At 38.1% G+C, this 16,516-nt stretch overlaps 2 protein-coding genes across 2 annotated transcripts; one reads left to right on the forward strand and one right to left on the reverse strand.

Moving 5' to 3' along the window:
* The first annotated feature begins 787 nt into the window (after nt 1-787).
* On the forward strand, nt 788-3,444 carry LOC114741906 (endoglucanase 17-like). The gene is made up of 8 exons (XM_028930158.1): nt 788-1,093; nt 1,213-1,419; nt 1,506-1,706; nt 1,798-1,890; nt 2,005-2,166; nt 2,263-2,374; nt 2,488-2,651; nt 2,748-3,444. Exons 1-8 carry the CDS (start codon nt 830-832, stop codon nt 3,078-3,080), a joined length of 1,536 nt encoding a protein of 511 aa, XP_028785991.1. The 5' UTR covers nt 788-829; the 3' UTR covers nt 3,081-3,444.
* An 804-nt stretch (nt 3,445-4,248) lies between these two features.
* Nucleotides 4,249-9,986, reverse strand: LOC114741908 (sucrose synthase 2). The gene is made up of 15 exons (XM_028930160.1): nt 9,791-9,986; nt 9,121-9,253; nt 8,402-8,553; nt 8,089-8,281; nt 7,735-7,853; nt 7,403-7,619; nt 7,186-7,281; nt 6,926-7,099; nt 6,649-6,765; nt 6,371-6,537; nt 5,609-5,833; nt 5,166-5,487; nt 4,846-5,090; nt 4,623-4,761; nt 4,249-4,465 (listed from the first exon to the last, which is right to left on the reverse strand). Exons 1-15 carry the CDS (start codon nt 9,886-9,888, stop codon nt 4,427-4,429), a joined length of 2,436 nt encoding a protein of 811 aa, XP_028785993.1. The 5' UTR covers nt 9,889-9,986; the 3' UTR covers nt 4,249-4,426.
* Nucleotides 9,987-16,516: the final 6,530 nt, after the last annotated feature.

Here is a 16,516-nt window from a genome sequence, read left to right on the forward strand (position 1 = left end):
TGCCTCCACACAAAGTAATAGTTAATAAACAATAGCCCCAGAAAGGCTTTTACCCTCTGTTAAATATTGTGATTCTTTAGACTTTTGGACAATGATCAAAACACTCTGTCATTTTTTGCAATATAAGCAACGAAACCATAAATGGCAAGCATGATCTTCTCTTCTTTCATGCATTTATTTATTTGAAAAGAGGGAATATTTTGGCATGGAGAATTTGTAGTTCATAACCATGGTGCTTATTATCACCTTGTTTTATCCCATTTTGAGAGAGAGAGAGAGAGAGATTCTTTTCGTAAATACACGGGATAAATATCCCTTATTTTGACTAACTTGTCCTTTTAATTTGCAAAATAAATAAATGTGGCTAAAGAAGTGAGCAACAGATTAGGGGCAGTGGCTCAATAAATTCTTGTTCACTTGCTCTCAACGCTGATTTCTATATCGCGGGCTTACGTCTCTATAACTTTTCGATTAATGGTAAGATGGGAGAGAATGACAGGCGTGCTAATTAATTTCCTTGATTGGCTTATTAGCCCAGCTGCTGCTTCTAAACTGTTTTGCACGGTGACCTAGACAAGTCCCCAAAATTTCCAAGTGTTATTAATAAGATTAGATTAGTTAATTGATTAAAGCCAAAAAGACGAGTTGGAGCATGTGGAGCCAATTATTGTTGTACCCGAGAAGCAGGACGTTTACAGAGGGCAGAGGCCGTTTTTGCTTTATAAATACAGAGCTTTGAGCCAAGAGGCATTGCGGCTTGAAGCAGGGGGCAGGTTAGTTGTTGGTTGGTTGCGCCAATCTTGTTACTTTTGCGCAGCCCACAGTCACAATGCGTCTCTTCCTTCCCTCCTTTGCTCCACTGGTCCTTATTTTTCTCTTCTCCACCACTCTGCTTCACTGCCATGCTTTCTCTGCCCACCACAATCACCCTCCTCGCAATCTCCACCACCCTCGTTTCGCCGCTCACAACTACAGAGATGCTCTCTCCAAATCCATTCTCTTTTTTGAAGGTCAGAGATCGGGGAAGCTCCCTCCCAACCAGAGGATGACTTGGAGGAGGGACTCTGGTCTCTCAGATGGCTCTGCCTTGCACGTACATTCCACATCTCTCTTTTTTTCCCCCTTATTGTTTAGCATTTACTGTCTGTTGTTGCATTCACGAGGGCAATGTGGAGTGAGGGTGGCTTATATCGGTGTAGAACTGAAATGCAGGTTGATTTGGTTGGAGGGTACTACGATGCAGGGGACAACGTCAAGTTTGGTTTTCCCATGGCATTCACCACCACCATGCTTTCCTGGAGCGTCATTGAGTTTGGGGGTCTAATGAAAGGTGAGTTGCAGAATGCCAGAGAGGCCATTCGTTGGGCTACTGATTATCTTCTCAAAGCCACTGCACATCCCGACACCATCTATGTTCAGGTTATTCATTTCTTGCACCGTCATTTTACCCACGACTACAAAGGGAATACAGAGCAGGGAAGATTGACATTGTTTGGGCTTTGCAGGTGGGAGATGCAAAGAAGGACCATGCTTGTTGGGAGAGACCTGAAGATATGGATACCCCAAGAAATGTTTACAAGATAGACAGGAACACCCCCGGCTCAGAAGTGGCCGCTGAAACTGCTGCTGCTCTTGCAGCTGCTTCTCTGGTTTTCAGAAGAAGCGACCCCATGTACTCTAAAACTTTAATCAGAAGAGCTATTAGGGTGAGTCATTGATTCCAGACAAAACCATAAAGGTTTAATTGAAATAGTAATTTGCATAAATTCTTACGTTTAGTGTATTTTCTGGGTATAGGTGTTCCAGTTCGCTGATAGATACAGGGGATCCTACAGCAACGGCTTGAAGCCCATCGTGTGCCCTTTCTATTGCTCTTACTCTGGCTACCAGGTTAAGGGTCACTGTTAATCTCTAATGAGTGTTGTTCAGGAGCGGTCTTTTTACGTTTAGAGGGATGCAGGGCTCTCAAGTCTTTTGTTTGGTGTCCGTGATAATATATTGTAGGATGAGCTATTGTGGGGTGCTGCTTGGCTGCACAAGGCTACGAAGAACCCAATGTTCCTACATTACATTCAAGTGAATGGACAAACCCTTGGGGCTGCGGAGTTCGACAACACCTTTGGGTGGGATAACAAGCATGCCGGAGCTAGGATACTTCTAACCAAGGTCCCATTTTAACCAACTTTATATTTTAGTCCTTCTACATGATGGTGTTTATGAACAGTGATGGTGCTTAACTGGGTTTTACAATCATGAACTCAGGAATTTCTAGTTGAAAGGGTCCAATCCCTGCATGAATACAAGGGTCATGCAGACAATTTCATCTGTTCTCTCGTTCCCGGAGCCTCTTTTTCTCCTACCCAATATACACCTGGTGAGGTCCCCCCCCCCCCCCAAAAAAAAAAATCCTTGTTTTACTCTCGTGTGGGTTTATCATCTTGTAACGGTCACTTCTTGTTCGTTGCTGTTTGGATACTGTCTACGCAGGTGGGCTTCTGTTCAAGATGAGTGATAGCAACATGCAGTATGTGACATCCTCTTCTTTCTTACTCTTAACCTATGCCAAATACTTGACCTCGTCCCACATGGTCGTCAACTGTGGCGGAATCGCCGTGACCCCCGGCAGACTTCGAGCAATAGCCAAGAAACAGGTTCCATTTCAATGCCCTGCGAGTGATTATTATTTTCACAGCGCATGAATTGTCTTGTAATTTGATTAAGGGGATATATGATGATGTTTTTCGCAGGTGGATTACTTGCTCGGCGACAACCCCTTGAAGATGTCGTACATGGTGGGGTATGGTCCAAGGTACCCACGAAGGATTCACCACAGGGGATCATCCCTACCGTCGATCTCAGTACATCCGGGAAAGATCCAATGCTCGGCAGGCTTCAGTGTGATGAAGTCGCAATCTCCGAACCCAAACATTCTGGTCGGAGCCGTTGTGGGCGGGCCCGACCTCCATGATAGGTTCCCAGATGAGCGGTCAGATTACGAGCAATCAGAGCCAGCCACTTACATCAACGCACCCCTGGTGGGAGCACTGGCTTATCTTGCTCACTCATTTGGCCAACTCTAAGCTAGAAACTATAAACTATGAACTTTTGAGTCGTTTCTTTGTGTTGTTATTATCAGTGTTGTGAGTTGATTTTGGGTAGTCGCATTCCTTGGGAGTGCACGAGGTAGTTAGAGGGCAGAGAGTCGCCAGCTAAGAGCGCTAGCCCCAAGCCTCGAAGCACATTGGTGTAGATTTGGAACATAGAGATAGGATGGCTTTTATAGCTTTACGGTGTCATAGTTTGGTGTACCTGGTCTTGAGTTTAGCCGTTTAGCTTTGTTGCCGTGGGGCATATTTTAATGTTTGGCGCCAGAAACGGCCATTTGTGTGCAAGGATGTGATATTCTTCTATGGTTAATGCAAATTGTAATATGCTTAACGTACTCGAAAGTCCCACGTCCAATCCAGTTTATTTTGTGAGGCGTTGCTGTGTTAAAGAATGACTTTTACGATGCAACTTTTTATTGAAACTCGGTATTAAATTATTGCAGGTCTCGTAGTCCCAATAAATTCAGGTTTAATTTATTTATTGTTCATAATAGCGCACTAGTAAACTTTTAAAATGAAATAAAAAAACTGAAGCGTGGAGAGCGTACAAACTACCAAGATTGGATGGCGAAATATTTGACCGTTGAAAGTAAAGGAATGGGAAATGGTGCTAAACGGTCCCGAAGACATTCTTGTGGTGGGGCCCATCCTGTTCAACTTTTAAGTTTTAACGCAAGAAAAGAAATTCCAAAGAATCAATAATTACTTCACATGGGCCTCCATTTTCACGCAGGCTTCCTCCTTCTTCGGTCTTTTTCGGGTCCAAGACACCCAGACGCGTTCAGCGTTGTGTCAGGCCCAGGCCCAGCCATTCTCTCCCGCCATAATCCATGACATCCATTAACAAGAATTTAGAGGAACGAAAATATGATCTCGTAAAAATATATTGAAATATCTGTTGTTAAATTTTTAACAACTAAAAAACTTCACATGCATTAAGAAAAATATTTAATTTATAAATAAAATTTCAAAATTAATAGATCATTTTTAATTATTAAGAATAAAAAACCTGATCAACATATTCTCCGGTTTCTAAACGATAACCATTTATTTGAACAGGCTTTTGATTAAGCACACCAAACATATTCGAGTTAAATAGAGGAATTCCACTGGTTTGATTCTGTTTTCATGATAGAGGTTACAAACAAGGCCGGCAATTGAGGCATCATCATAATCATAATTGCGAGTCCGGAGAACAATGTTATTATAACGCACACAGAAGCACAGCTTTATTTACACGCCATAGCCTGACACAGTCTTCCTTCACTCGTTTCAGTAGTACAATAGCTGCACCTTGCCCAGGCACCACCGCCACTGCGTTAATTTGCATCATCCTTTGCTAGCGGAACAGAATGTGCCTGCGTCCCATGCGAAACAGAAAGTTAAATCAATCTCCCCGGCATTAACAGATCACGTACAGATAAGCATGGATTCAGACAGCATAAAATCAGGAGATGATAAGGTCGTAACCCTGAAACAAGCTTGAGACCAACCAAACAAATAACACACGCTCACCAAATCACGGAACTTGAGGATGTAGAACATCTCAAGATATCGTCGGGTTTCGCGCCTCTCCAGTTTGGACACATGCTTCCAGAAACCATAAACTCCGGCCAAGGTCATGAGCCTCTCAGAATAGATCTTCCATGTGTACCTGCATATGCTCTGCTTAGCGACTGCATCGCACTAAAAACTTACAATTCCTTTCCCCTTCCTCATTTTTAGGGGAGAAAAATACCTCTCATAAATTCTTTGAAGACCACCGTCAGATATTTTTTTCCAATGGCTTGGGTCCTCCTTGCATCGTTGGAAGAAATCAACCAATAGTTCAGAAGCTTGGTCAGGGTGATAAGGGTCAATGTTAAATCCGGATACACCATGCTCAATTATCTCCGCAGGACCACCATGACAGGTAGCAAACGTGGGCAGCCCACAGGTCATGGCCTCCACAACTGTCAGTCCAAAAGCTTCATAGAAAGCAGGCTGTGACAAGAGAGCTAAGGTTAAGAATCATATCTGAGAGGTCAGGCACCAAAGCATAAACTTCTTTTATGATACCTGAATGAAAGCGCCTCTGGTGTCTGCTATATAGCGATACAGCTCACCATTACGTGCCCTATTTGTTTGGGCAGCTATCCAACGAAAATCACCGTCTAAATTATATTTCTTCATGAGATCGTGCATCTTCTCAATTTCTGCAATTTCTTCTCTGTCCCTGGACTTCTTTACATCAATATAGCCAGCTACAACAACCAGGTTGACCAGTTCCCTCAATTTGCTGTTCTTACTATAGCTTTCTACCAAGCCAGAAATGTTTTTTACTCTGTCTAACCTTGCCATGGAAAATATTATGGGCTTTGACCGGTCTTTAAGTGTACCGCTGCCACAACAGAAACAAAGATTAACTTTACTCATTGCCGTCAGCAGTCTGTCTCGTTATATTTACTTCTGTCAACATGAATTTATAAGTCCAAATTTATAATCCCAGTTGAAATACTCACACATGCTCATCAGTCTGTTCAGGATCATATAACAGCTTTTCAATTGAACCATGCAGGGCAGTTAGTCTTTTCTGCTTTTCAGAGTAGGGAAAGTAGATGCTCATATCTGCCCCAGGAGAGACAATATTGAACTTAGGATCAAAAACGTCAATGCCATGGACAACCCTGTAGAGCCCAGGAAGAGTAAATGCAGTGTGACTCTCATATTGGCCCACAGTATTCTTCCTGAAAGAAGCCAGTGTCAGTAATCAGCAGCAATAGCATGAAGGAGAACTTACATCTTAAAATCCTGAAGAAGAAAGCAAAGGAAAGCACAAAGAATAAAAAGCTAACAACAGTTATGGCCACCTGAGATGAACCAGTAAACTTGATATGAGTTTGAGGCATGGATATGTGAGACCTTGAAGAGCCAAGACAGAATAAAAAACTAAATCTATGATTTGGCATGGATTTCCATAGGCAACAAAATAGAGTCACCGTGAATTGTTCAGGAAACTTAAGACATCTAGGTGCTCTAAATCAAATCCAAAAATTTGTTTCTTGAAAAAGTAGTACATCCCCCAACAAGTAATTACAATAGGTTTGCAGGACCCCAAACATACAATGTTAAAGAACATACTACTACTTTCATGATGATAATCATTAGTTCAAATGAAACCGACAGTATTGGGAAATTATATAAAGATAATATAATTGAGCAATATCATGGGGGGTTAAAATGATGAGTGAACTATCACTGATCCTCAAGTAGAATAGACTTACGTTCCAGCAATCTCTTGATATGTACTGGTGATGATAAAATCAGCATTGTTCATTGCTATTAGGTCAGCAGTGAATTGGCAAGAAAAATGATACTTCTCCTCAAACTTTTTCCAATATATATCTGAATCTGGATATTTCGTTTTCTCTAGTGCATGCGCAATTGTGCACTACAAACATAAACATTTGCATCTAGTAAGTAGCGATCTCATAAGACGATAATGTGAGCTTTCTGATTTTGTACTGCTTAGTAAGAGAAGGAAAAATGAAAGGATAAAAACCTGTGTCACTCCCATTTTATAAGCTAATAAAGACGCAACAAGGTTTCCATCACTGTAGTTTCCAATAATGAAGTCCGGATAACCCTGCAGCTCAGCGGCAATTTCACTGGCAACATCCTGTGTAAGAGCAACCAAAAGTATTGGAACCGTAAGGCTAGCAAATGTAGCACACATTCTGTAAACGTCAGAATCATAAACTAAGCTAAGAAACCATACAATACTACGACAATATTTCACAGGCGAGGGTAATTTCAGTTATCTACAGTCCAAGACCAACCTCTGCATAAGTCTCCAGATAAGGCCATACGTCAAACCTTGAGATCCACTTACGTAGAGTTCCTGTATCTGATCTGAAAGGAACTCGCAAAATATGAGTGTGTTCAGTGCCACTGACTCTTTCTAGCCGCTGATTGCATGTTGTCCCCTTTGCATCAGGTATCAACCTGGTAACCTTGAAACAGTAAAAATAACTATTTAACTAAACAAAAATCACTACTATTCCAAATCACAGAAAATGAGCCAGGATAACAATCTTACGATTAGAATTCTTGGAGTGAAATCTAGTCCTTGCTTCTGGATTCTAAGAAGCATCTCATTCTCAAGGGCACGCACTTGATCCAATATATAAACAACCTGCAGATATGAAGCTTTTATTTAGGATGGTGCTAAAACAATGTTTCACATGAATGCACGAGTCAAAATATCAGAAGTGTATAGAGAAAAGAGAAATAATCTTAAGATTCATGAGATTTACCTGCCCACCAGTGTCGGGCAAACCCAAGACATTGGCTTGACCAAAGTATCCATGAGGAGATAATATAACAACATTAAAGACCATAGGTACTCTCCCAAGAAACGTCTCTAATGTAGAAGGATCAGGAGCTTGTAGAATGTCCAGGAGAAGATGCATCATCTCCAACACTCTTTCAGCAGTATCACCCCACCCTCTCTCAAAACCCATTCCCTGTAACCTGCAGGCAGAAAAGAAGAAGAAAATATCAAACTACAATATTCTGGAGAACTCCTCACATCAGGATACAAGCTGCATCGCAAAGCCATGTAAAATCCATGATAAGTTAAACTTACACATATTCAAACTCAGAATAGCCGGTATCAGGTTTGAGTTTAGAGAGATAATCCTCAGCCTTGACCAAAGCTGACTGAAGTTTGGAGATGCTTTGTATACGGTCATTTAACATCAGCGTCTGCGCCAATATCATGAAGGGAAAGAAAAATCAGCCATGTAAGGAGATTAAAGAAAATAAAAAAATAAAAGATAAACATTAAGCACAGTACTGCAGAGTGGATATCAAAAGCATCCGTGCATCATAAAATTATATCCAACATTAAATGCACCAAAGTATATTTAAAGATAGAACAGGAGCCATTCAGCACAATCACTATAGTACAAGAAGGAACTTCGAGGCACAGAAAACTTACGTGCCCTTTATATGTGTGGAGTCTGAGGAAATCAAGTAATGGCTCCAAGGAATCCTTGTTCCGAAACATGATTGATGAAAGGTGACGGTTAAGAAATTGAACGCCGTTGCCAATGGATGATGATCGAGATGGACGAGGAAATGTAGCATTGAATGGCTCAAAGTCAAGCTCCAAGACGAAATGGTCATGAGTCCTGACGATATTTAAAAATAGGGGGGGAATCAAAATGTTAAGAGATCGCAAACCCAGGTCAGAAATTTCCCAAAAAGAAAAAAACGTAACCATAGAAAGAGTGGAGTAATAGATTTCTTACGTTCCATCTACAAGCTCCTCTTTGAAGTGAAGATATTCAGGGACACTCAATTGCTCCACACTAAGTTCATAAACATTAACACGGACATATTCCCAAACACCAGGTCTAGGACGAACTGCAATTGCCACAAAAGGAGGCAAAACTATGGCTTCCTATCACCAAAAAAGAAAAGAACAGGAAATGCAACACTTCAGTGAATTGCAGTGACCTTCAGAGATAAGAGTGCTCCCCTAGCATGAAACTATCAATCTATAGTTTGTAATTAATTATACATGGAATCAAAATTAGGGGCAAGCTACATCATGAAGCATACATAATTTACCGTTGTTGGGAATACAGCACAAGAACTCGCTTAGGTCAAATGTGAATGCATTTTAAGTTCACTTGGTGACCACAAGTTCATAACTAATTTAAGCTTTAGGATTCATCAAGTTAAAAAGGGTACTTTCCCGGATTTAGAGGTCTGGATATCCTGATGATCATTAGGCGAAATTTCACTAAGATGCCACATTTTCAGCAACTACATATTGTGACCCAACTGTAGTTAATGGTATGCGGTTTGTTTCAGAGAGGTTAACGCTTTGTCGGAAATATGACATAAACCTAACATTACTTTAAGCACATTAATGTGGACCAAACTAATAGAACTCCGCCGAAAGTCATATGACATATGGGGTCACTAATATAATTTAAAACCAAAGTGTAATAGTCATATTCACCTGTGCAGACTTGAGGATTTCGCCGAAAGGGCCATCTTTAATATTCTGCGATGCTTCGTCCTCCCCGAGGATGCTTTCGAGCTCATCAATCAAATTATGGGGTTGCAAAATCCGTTTTCCCTGAGCCACGTACCTTCAAAAGCAAAATACAACTATCAATAAACCACAATCCACAAGTGCTATCTTTTTCTAACCAAAATGAAAAGAGAGAAGGAAAAAAATCAAAACAGAGGCAAGCGCCTGAACTACCAAGCCCATCATCCGAATGCAAAGCTTCATGTTTTCTTTCACCTCCCCAGCATAATTACACAAACTAAGAAATTTTAACACGCCACTTTGCAAATTTCAGCACCAAAATCTGTCACCCTCAGGCAAAAGTGTACAGTATTAAAGAGAAGACAAGGAAGATAAAAACTCTCTCATTTGACAATACACTGACTTGAGGATCGCGTCGGTGAAGAGAAAAAAGAACACTTCCAGTTTCCAAGGTTTTCTCATATTTATTTAAAGAGACGGGATTGGACTAGCAGAAAAAGAATCACGATGAATAGTTTAGGAAAAGAAGAATAAGCTGAAAAGTAAATGCAAAGGCGGATAATACATTCAAAAAGTTAGCAAAAACACTTGGGGAATGGGGGAGATTGATGAAGAAGGAGAAGGTGATTCGAACCTGGAGAGGAGAGAGACAAGTTCATTACGATGGGCCGAGAGAGTATCCTCTACTCGGTCTCTGATACTGGGAACTCGACCAAGCTTACGCTGGGACATGATCGGTTTCTGGACGTAGAATTGCGAGCTGGAAGGAAGTGCCTCGCAGTGAGATGAGCGATCACAAAAGATAAAGTGAGAAAGTGAAGCAGATTTTTGTCAAAGTAGGAGTGCGACGTGTGACTCCCAGAAGAGGTGAATTTAAGCAAGGCGGGGAGGAAGGAGGTGGTGACGTGGCGAATGGTGATTATTCCGCTGAATGGACAAAAATTGAAAATGAAAGCAAATTAATTTATTATTTACTCGTATTCTACAGATGCTTCCAAGATGAGCGACGAACACGGCTTTGACGTTAGGCCTCAACGGGCTGCCGGGTAAGAAATTGGTAAATGGGGAATCCAAAGATGCCAATGAAACACAAATAAGCTGGACAGCGGCATCCCTTGACAATTTCTCATGACACATATTTATAATATACTCCCCGACTTTTAGTATAGAACCTGATCGTTGAGTTGATTTTAATCCTGAATATAAGACTTATTTTTCATATTTATCATTTTTTTAAAATTACCCCTATTGATACGCACTCGAGTATAATCAAATGAAAGAAGGAGAAATGATATTAAGGAAGATGATTATGTTATTTTAAAAAAAACATGTTATATTTCTTATAATTAGCTAACTTATCTAACTTTTTTAATCTAGTCAAACTAGTTAAATAGATATTATATTAAGGATGAGAAGAATATAATTTAACTATAATTTCCTATTTCGTATCTAAGTGCTTATTAACTGGCATCAGCTTCTTACTTCATTCATACATCAAGTCAGCTGTCCCATTAATTCAACAGAAAAACAAAAGAGGAAGGCCAAAAGAATAGGGGGAGCCTTGATGTGCTCGTGAAAGGAGAAAGACCCGTACTCTTGTAATACACACAGTTCGGTATTTATATAACTTATCTCAAAATAATTCTCAATAACAATAATATTTTAAATAAAACATATTGTATTATATTATGAAACATTAAAAAAAAAATCACAATAAAGATCCGGATGAAATGGGAAGTAGGGGGAGAGATGTTATAATGGGTGGTAAGTATACAAACAAAACTTCCCAGCTCAGGCGTGAAATCGACAACGCCTACTTGAGGAGGATGAGGATGCTAAAGAGGTCAGTCTTCTAGTGGCGACCCCACACACTATGTGGCGTGCTGCTTTTGGAATTATTCGGTGGACAAGTTGGGAGAAAATATCGGACACATAAAGTATGTAATGAAAATTGAATGGGTCGTTAAACCAATTGATTCCAAAGCTACTGGTTTATCGATGGCTTAATCATGATCAGCGCAATCATAATTAAAATATAAAAAGATATTTTTATCTGGTTTTGAAAAAAATAATTTTAATTTTTAAGTAAATAAAACATTCAAACAATGCTACTGATCATAATATAAAACCTAATTAACTAATTTTAAAAAATTAAAAAAATTAGTTAAATTAATTATTTGTAGTAAATAAATGTTGTCGTTTTTAAAATACTCTTAGCAATCATATGTGTTTCAATTACTCATTGATAGTAACTCCCTAACACAATATAACTACTATAAAAATTACTTAAGACAAAATATATAAGTATTAGAAGTAAAGTGAATTGAGATTTTATACTTAGGATTAAATTAAAAGTCAGACTAATTTTTCTATTAAAGAGCGGAAGTAGTATTAAAGTAAAAAATTATTAAAAAAACTTTAAGTGACATCGTTTTAAGTCCAATATAGTGCCTTCAGTCCTTAATATAAGGTCTTATTTAGTTTTTATTTTGATATTAAATACAAGACATCAATCTAATTTGTCTCTTATATTTATGAATTTTTTATCAAAATAGCTCTTCTAATAATAATATTTTTAACTAATACATTTGATAAGCAAGGATATTTTAGAAAAGATAATACCTATTTATTACAAATAACTAATCCAATTTATTTTTATAATCTTTTTAAATTAATCAACTAATTACGTTGTATGTAATTTATTTTATCAATGTATTTAAAATTTTAAACCGAGTCAGTTAGAGGAGTGATTCGCGGATGTCCTAGGATGATGGAACCTCCTAATGCCATGATCCAAGGGATGTGAAGTTATCCGAACTTGGCTGTCCCCCGTCGCTGTCGTTGATTAATGATGACCAATAGGAATCTGTGTACATCTTGAGGATAACACCTTTTCAATTCGTTTGCTTTCCCGTTCTGAATATCTGATCCCCTCCTCATCCTTATCTCTTTCTTTTTTGTTAATTAAATAAACTCATTTTTTATTTTTTTCCCAACAGTCCATTCGCTCATACCTTGGCTGGCCGCTGGTATATTCACGGGGTTCTGTCTCAGCTTTCAACGCCCACAGCATCCTGTGTGCCATCCTGGTTTTCTCCCCTTCCATTGTTTCCATTAAAATCAAACCTCTGCAATTCACTTTTCTTTCCCTTGCGCTCCGCTTTCCTTATTTCTTTTTTAGGAAAAAAAAGGGGGCAAGACCATTACGCCATTGCTCGTCGCCCCTTCTTCAATTATTAGTTTGCGTTCATCGATGACCCCCCTTCTTTTAAATTGTCTACTCATTTGGGTTGGTTTCAAGGTCTATGAACAACCTCAGCCTTGTTAACTTTTTGCTATATTCTGAGTTAAAATTAACATGGTGCAGGATATCTAATACATAATTCTGAAAAGGAGGATATTCGTATATCAATCGTCACCTGCGTCAGGTGTTATTTCTTCTTGTTATATTTAATCCTATGCTTTTGCATCACCACATCCGTCTTATCCTGACTGGTTTGTTTTGACTAAAAAGCAGCAACTAACTGCAACCGAAAGAAACTAAATGCTTTAGGGTGTGTTTGGATTGGCGTTGGGCAAAACTGACTTCTAGTCTAACTGACTTTTGTAACTGAAGTTAGAGTAAAAGTCAGTTAGTGTAATGCGATTTATGTTTGGATAGGTGCTTATAAAAAGTCAGTTGGAAAAGTTAAAAGTTGTTTAGATGATTAATAGAAAAGTGAATTTAGTTGTAAAATGACTGAAAAGGACATGGACTTTATTGAATAATAGTGTTAGATATTTTATGTTTTTAACGTGGTAATAGTTAAAAAAATACCTAAAATTATTATGATAAAATAAAAATAGTTTATTTATGAGATTATAAAATAAAAATATTTGCTATTGAGAAAAATTTAAAAACGCATTGTAGATAATTAATTAAATAGATATAATGAACAAATTAAAAAAATAATAAATAATATAAATATGTTGTTTAGTGTTGGTAAGGAAAAAAATAAATAAATGTGTTGGCCTACACAGGGATCGCCAACAAAGGACATGACGGTAAAAAAATTAGTGGGTCCCACTCACTGCAACGCAACTGAAGGCAAAAGCTAGAAAAAGTTTCATTAGATAAAAGTCAGTTTGAAGCGGTGGTGGCGATGGAACAAAACGCTATGCCAAACGATCTTTTTTCTTCCAAAAACTCTTCAACCCAGGTTTCACACTTTCCAAGGCGCGTTTTGCAGTCTAAAAGGTAATCCAAACATAGCCTTAGTGACTAGCGTGGTTCGGGAGTTTCGGCCGGTGCTGTGAGTAGGTGAAAACTGGAAGCAATTTCAAGTGTAAGGGAACAGTGTGGTTATTTGTGCAGGCGGCAACTGGCACCGCGAGGTCACTCCCCCGGTCCTGCTCGGGAATGGACAGAGGCCAAACTGTCCCTTTCGTTAGTTTTTTTTTTTTTTTTTTTAACGAAGCATGAATGGGACGCGTTCCAACGCCGGTCAATAAACTAATTTACCGAAGAACGACAACACATGGAGACAATTAATTGAAGGCGAGGTAAGCAAATTACGAGGAGGAACCCACCGGCCCTGAGAGGTTGGCCAAATACGAGCCATACATGTGTCAGATGCTGCGGCCTCCCGATCTCAGCCTCCTCTAAAATGTTTTCTATTGAGCCACTCTTAAATGGCATCATTAAGCATTAATCCTCCCTCTCCCCTAGCCAGCAACAGCAAACGCCAAATAACGTCATGCTTCCTTTGTTTTCCCCCTTTTTTTCGGAAAACTGTCCTTCTTTTCTTTCTTTGTTGGATACTCTTTCCTTACCGTTCAAAATATAAATTAAACTTTATCTATTTATATTTATAAAAAAACTAATTAAAATCAATTTAAAATAATAAATGTATAAGACATATATATTTTTCCTAATATACTCTTATTAATAAAGAGAATAAATAAAAGATGCAATAAATGAATTAAAGAGGAAAGAGAATATATTGGGATAAAATTAAAAAAAACACTCATTAAATGTTTAGACAAAAATAAATATTATTTTATTTAAAAAAAAGAATAACCCTTTTAAAAAGGTTAGTTTATATTTTGAACCGGTAGTACTTAGCTGTCATTTTAAAAGTTCATGATAATATTAATATTTTTAAATTATGTTATTCGATTTTCTAACTATAATTATTTTACATGCATAATGTATCTTTTGAAAATAGTTGAAAAGTTGACCGTACTGAAATTAAACAATAAATGATGGAATATCCGTCGTTCCTCGCTCGACAGTTCGCATGTGGACGGGGATGACGCGCGAATGGCACCTTTCCCGGTTCGCCCCAGCGCTGAATGCTCCACCTCCACATAAAGTTTGGATAATATTTTTTTTTCCCCTCACCGGATTTTGGATAATATAATTAAATAGCAGGTTTAAGTATCAAAAAAATTTGATGTACTCAATAAATAAAAAAAATATATGTAAATATAATATTTAATATTTAAAATTAAAAAATATTAGAAAAAGCACCGAAACGCCTGTTAAAAAATAATAATTTCGGAGCCTCTAAAATTTAGTTTTCAACGCAGAGCTTTTTAAGAAAAATTCATTTACTCTCAATACTAGGTTAAATATGATCTTTAGCTCAAACTAATTTTTAAAAGTACAAAATTTTAAACGGAATCCCAAACAAACAATAAAAAAATAAAACCGATGCATAGTTGTTATCTTTGAAATTAAAAAAAATTCCACGTCTAATAGCGAAATAAAAACCATATCGCAAGTGCCAAAGTCTCGATGGTTCGGTGACGTAAGAAAGCACCCATAGCATCAAAAACAAATTTTTTCCAACGGAAAAAAATTACAAAGTCCCCTGAAAATTTCTAAAGAAAATATTGCTTAGATTATATCAGAATGACGCGAACGTTTACTGGACAATTCTGGACATGGCATTGCAAGGCAAAGCTTAGAACACGTCCCAGCAGGCTGGAAAATTCGTGTACAATTTAGATGGAACTATATTGGTAGGCCCCCAATTTCGCAGGAATTTACAAGGTTAGTTACATTGTCCGCACAATACCATGCAGCTTTTTATAGTAATTTATACTCCTCCGGTCCTGAATATAAAACTCACTTTACAGTAAAGTGAGTTTTATATTCAGGACCAAAAGAGTATCACGCAGTGTAATATTGGCATGCTGATATATCAATACTGTACAGTGACTGATAATGATTAATAGAAGTTGGGTTTGGGGGGGGGAGGAAGGATAATAGAAGGTGGTCCCTGCAGCGGAGGAAACCCCGCCTTGTACGCAGACATACAAATGAGATTAGGCCGTTTGCGATCCCCGGAGGCCCATCAGTGAGCCCAATCTTGAATCTGGGCCATAGAATGCATTGGTCCATTCGTTTGCCTGGGGCAAATATGACTTGGACTATCCTACACCAAAGAAAAAAAAACTAATCCCTGTCCATCAATTTTAGAGCAATATATTTGAAGTTTTTCCAAAAAAGGCAATTTCACTCATCAAAATAGCTGAAAATATGTTATTTTCAATGCTTTTCCTTTCTTTTACCTTAGAATTCTGCCAACAATTCTTTTGTATTTAATTAAATAGTAAAAAAATATCTTTGATCTTCTAATTTTATGTGATATTGTCAGTCTCCAATGATTACTTTTTATATAAATTACTATGTAAAAAAATTGAAGTTTGTATTTGTAAATATCCTAATAACATTTAAAACTTTAATATTAATATTTTTCTAATTAATAGAACTATAAAAAAAACTCTTTATAAAATTAAGAAATCCAAATGAATTCGTTAACAGCCAAATATCAAGTTTTGATATTAACCAAAATTACTTTTTTAATCAAATGGTTACTTATGGATTAATCAATTAATTACGCAAATAATGCTCTTCTATCTTGGCGTCGGATGCAGGCAGTGGACGCAAACAACTCATAATTGCTCCTCGCGACCGAGGTGTGTCTGGGACAGTGCATCTGAGCCGTTAATTCTTAAAGATCTCGACCGTCCATGCTTCACCTGATGACGCGCAAGCATAGGAGATTTGTCTTGTGCTGGTTGATGACGTCGCACGCGAAGAATGATGAAGTTATCTCACTTTATAATTTATCAACACCTGTACGTGGCAAAGCTAGTCAACCCCAATGCCAATGTTCTTTGTGTGGATTGTAGAAATGAAAGGGCTCATTGCATATAATTCGACCTCCAGCAACGAAAGCCCTAAAATGGACAAGCCAAAATTGCAAAGCTTATATCCCAACTTGGACAATAAAACAACTAAAAATAACTTGATAGGCGATGAACACGAGACACCTTACACCAGTCTATTCTAATTCACGCCTTCCCTCCC

Source organism: Neltuma alba, unplaced genomic scaffold (assembly GCF_004799145.2).
Source record: "Neltuma alba isolate B1F8T4 unplaced genomic scaffold, ASM479914v2 tig00003562_pilon, whole genome shotgun sequence".
Taxonomy (NCBI): Eukaryota; Viridiplantae; Streptophyta; class Magnoliopsida; order Fabales; family Fabaceae; genus Neltuma; species Neltuma alba.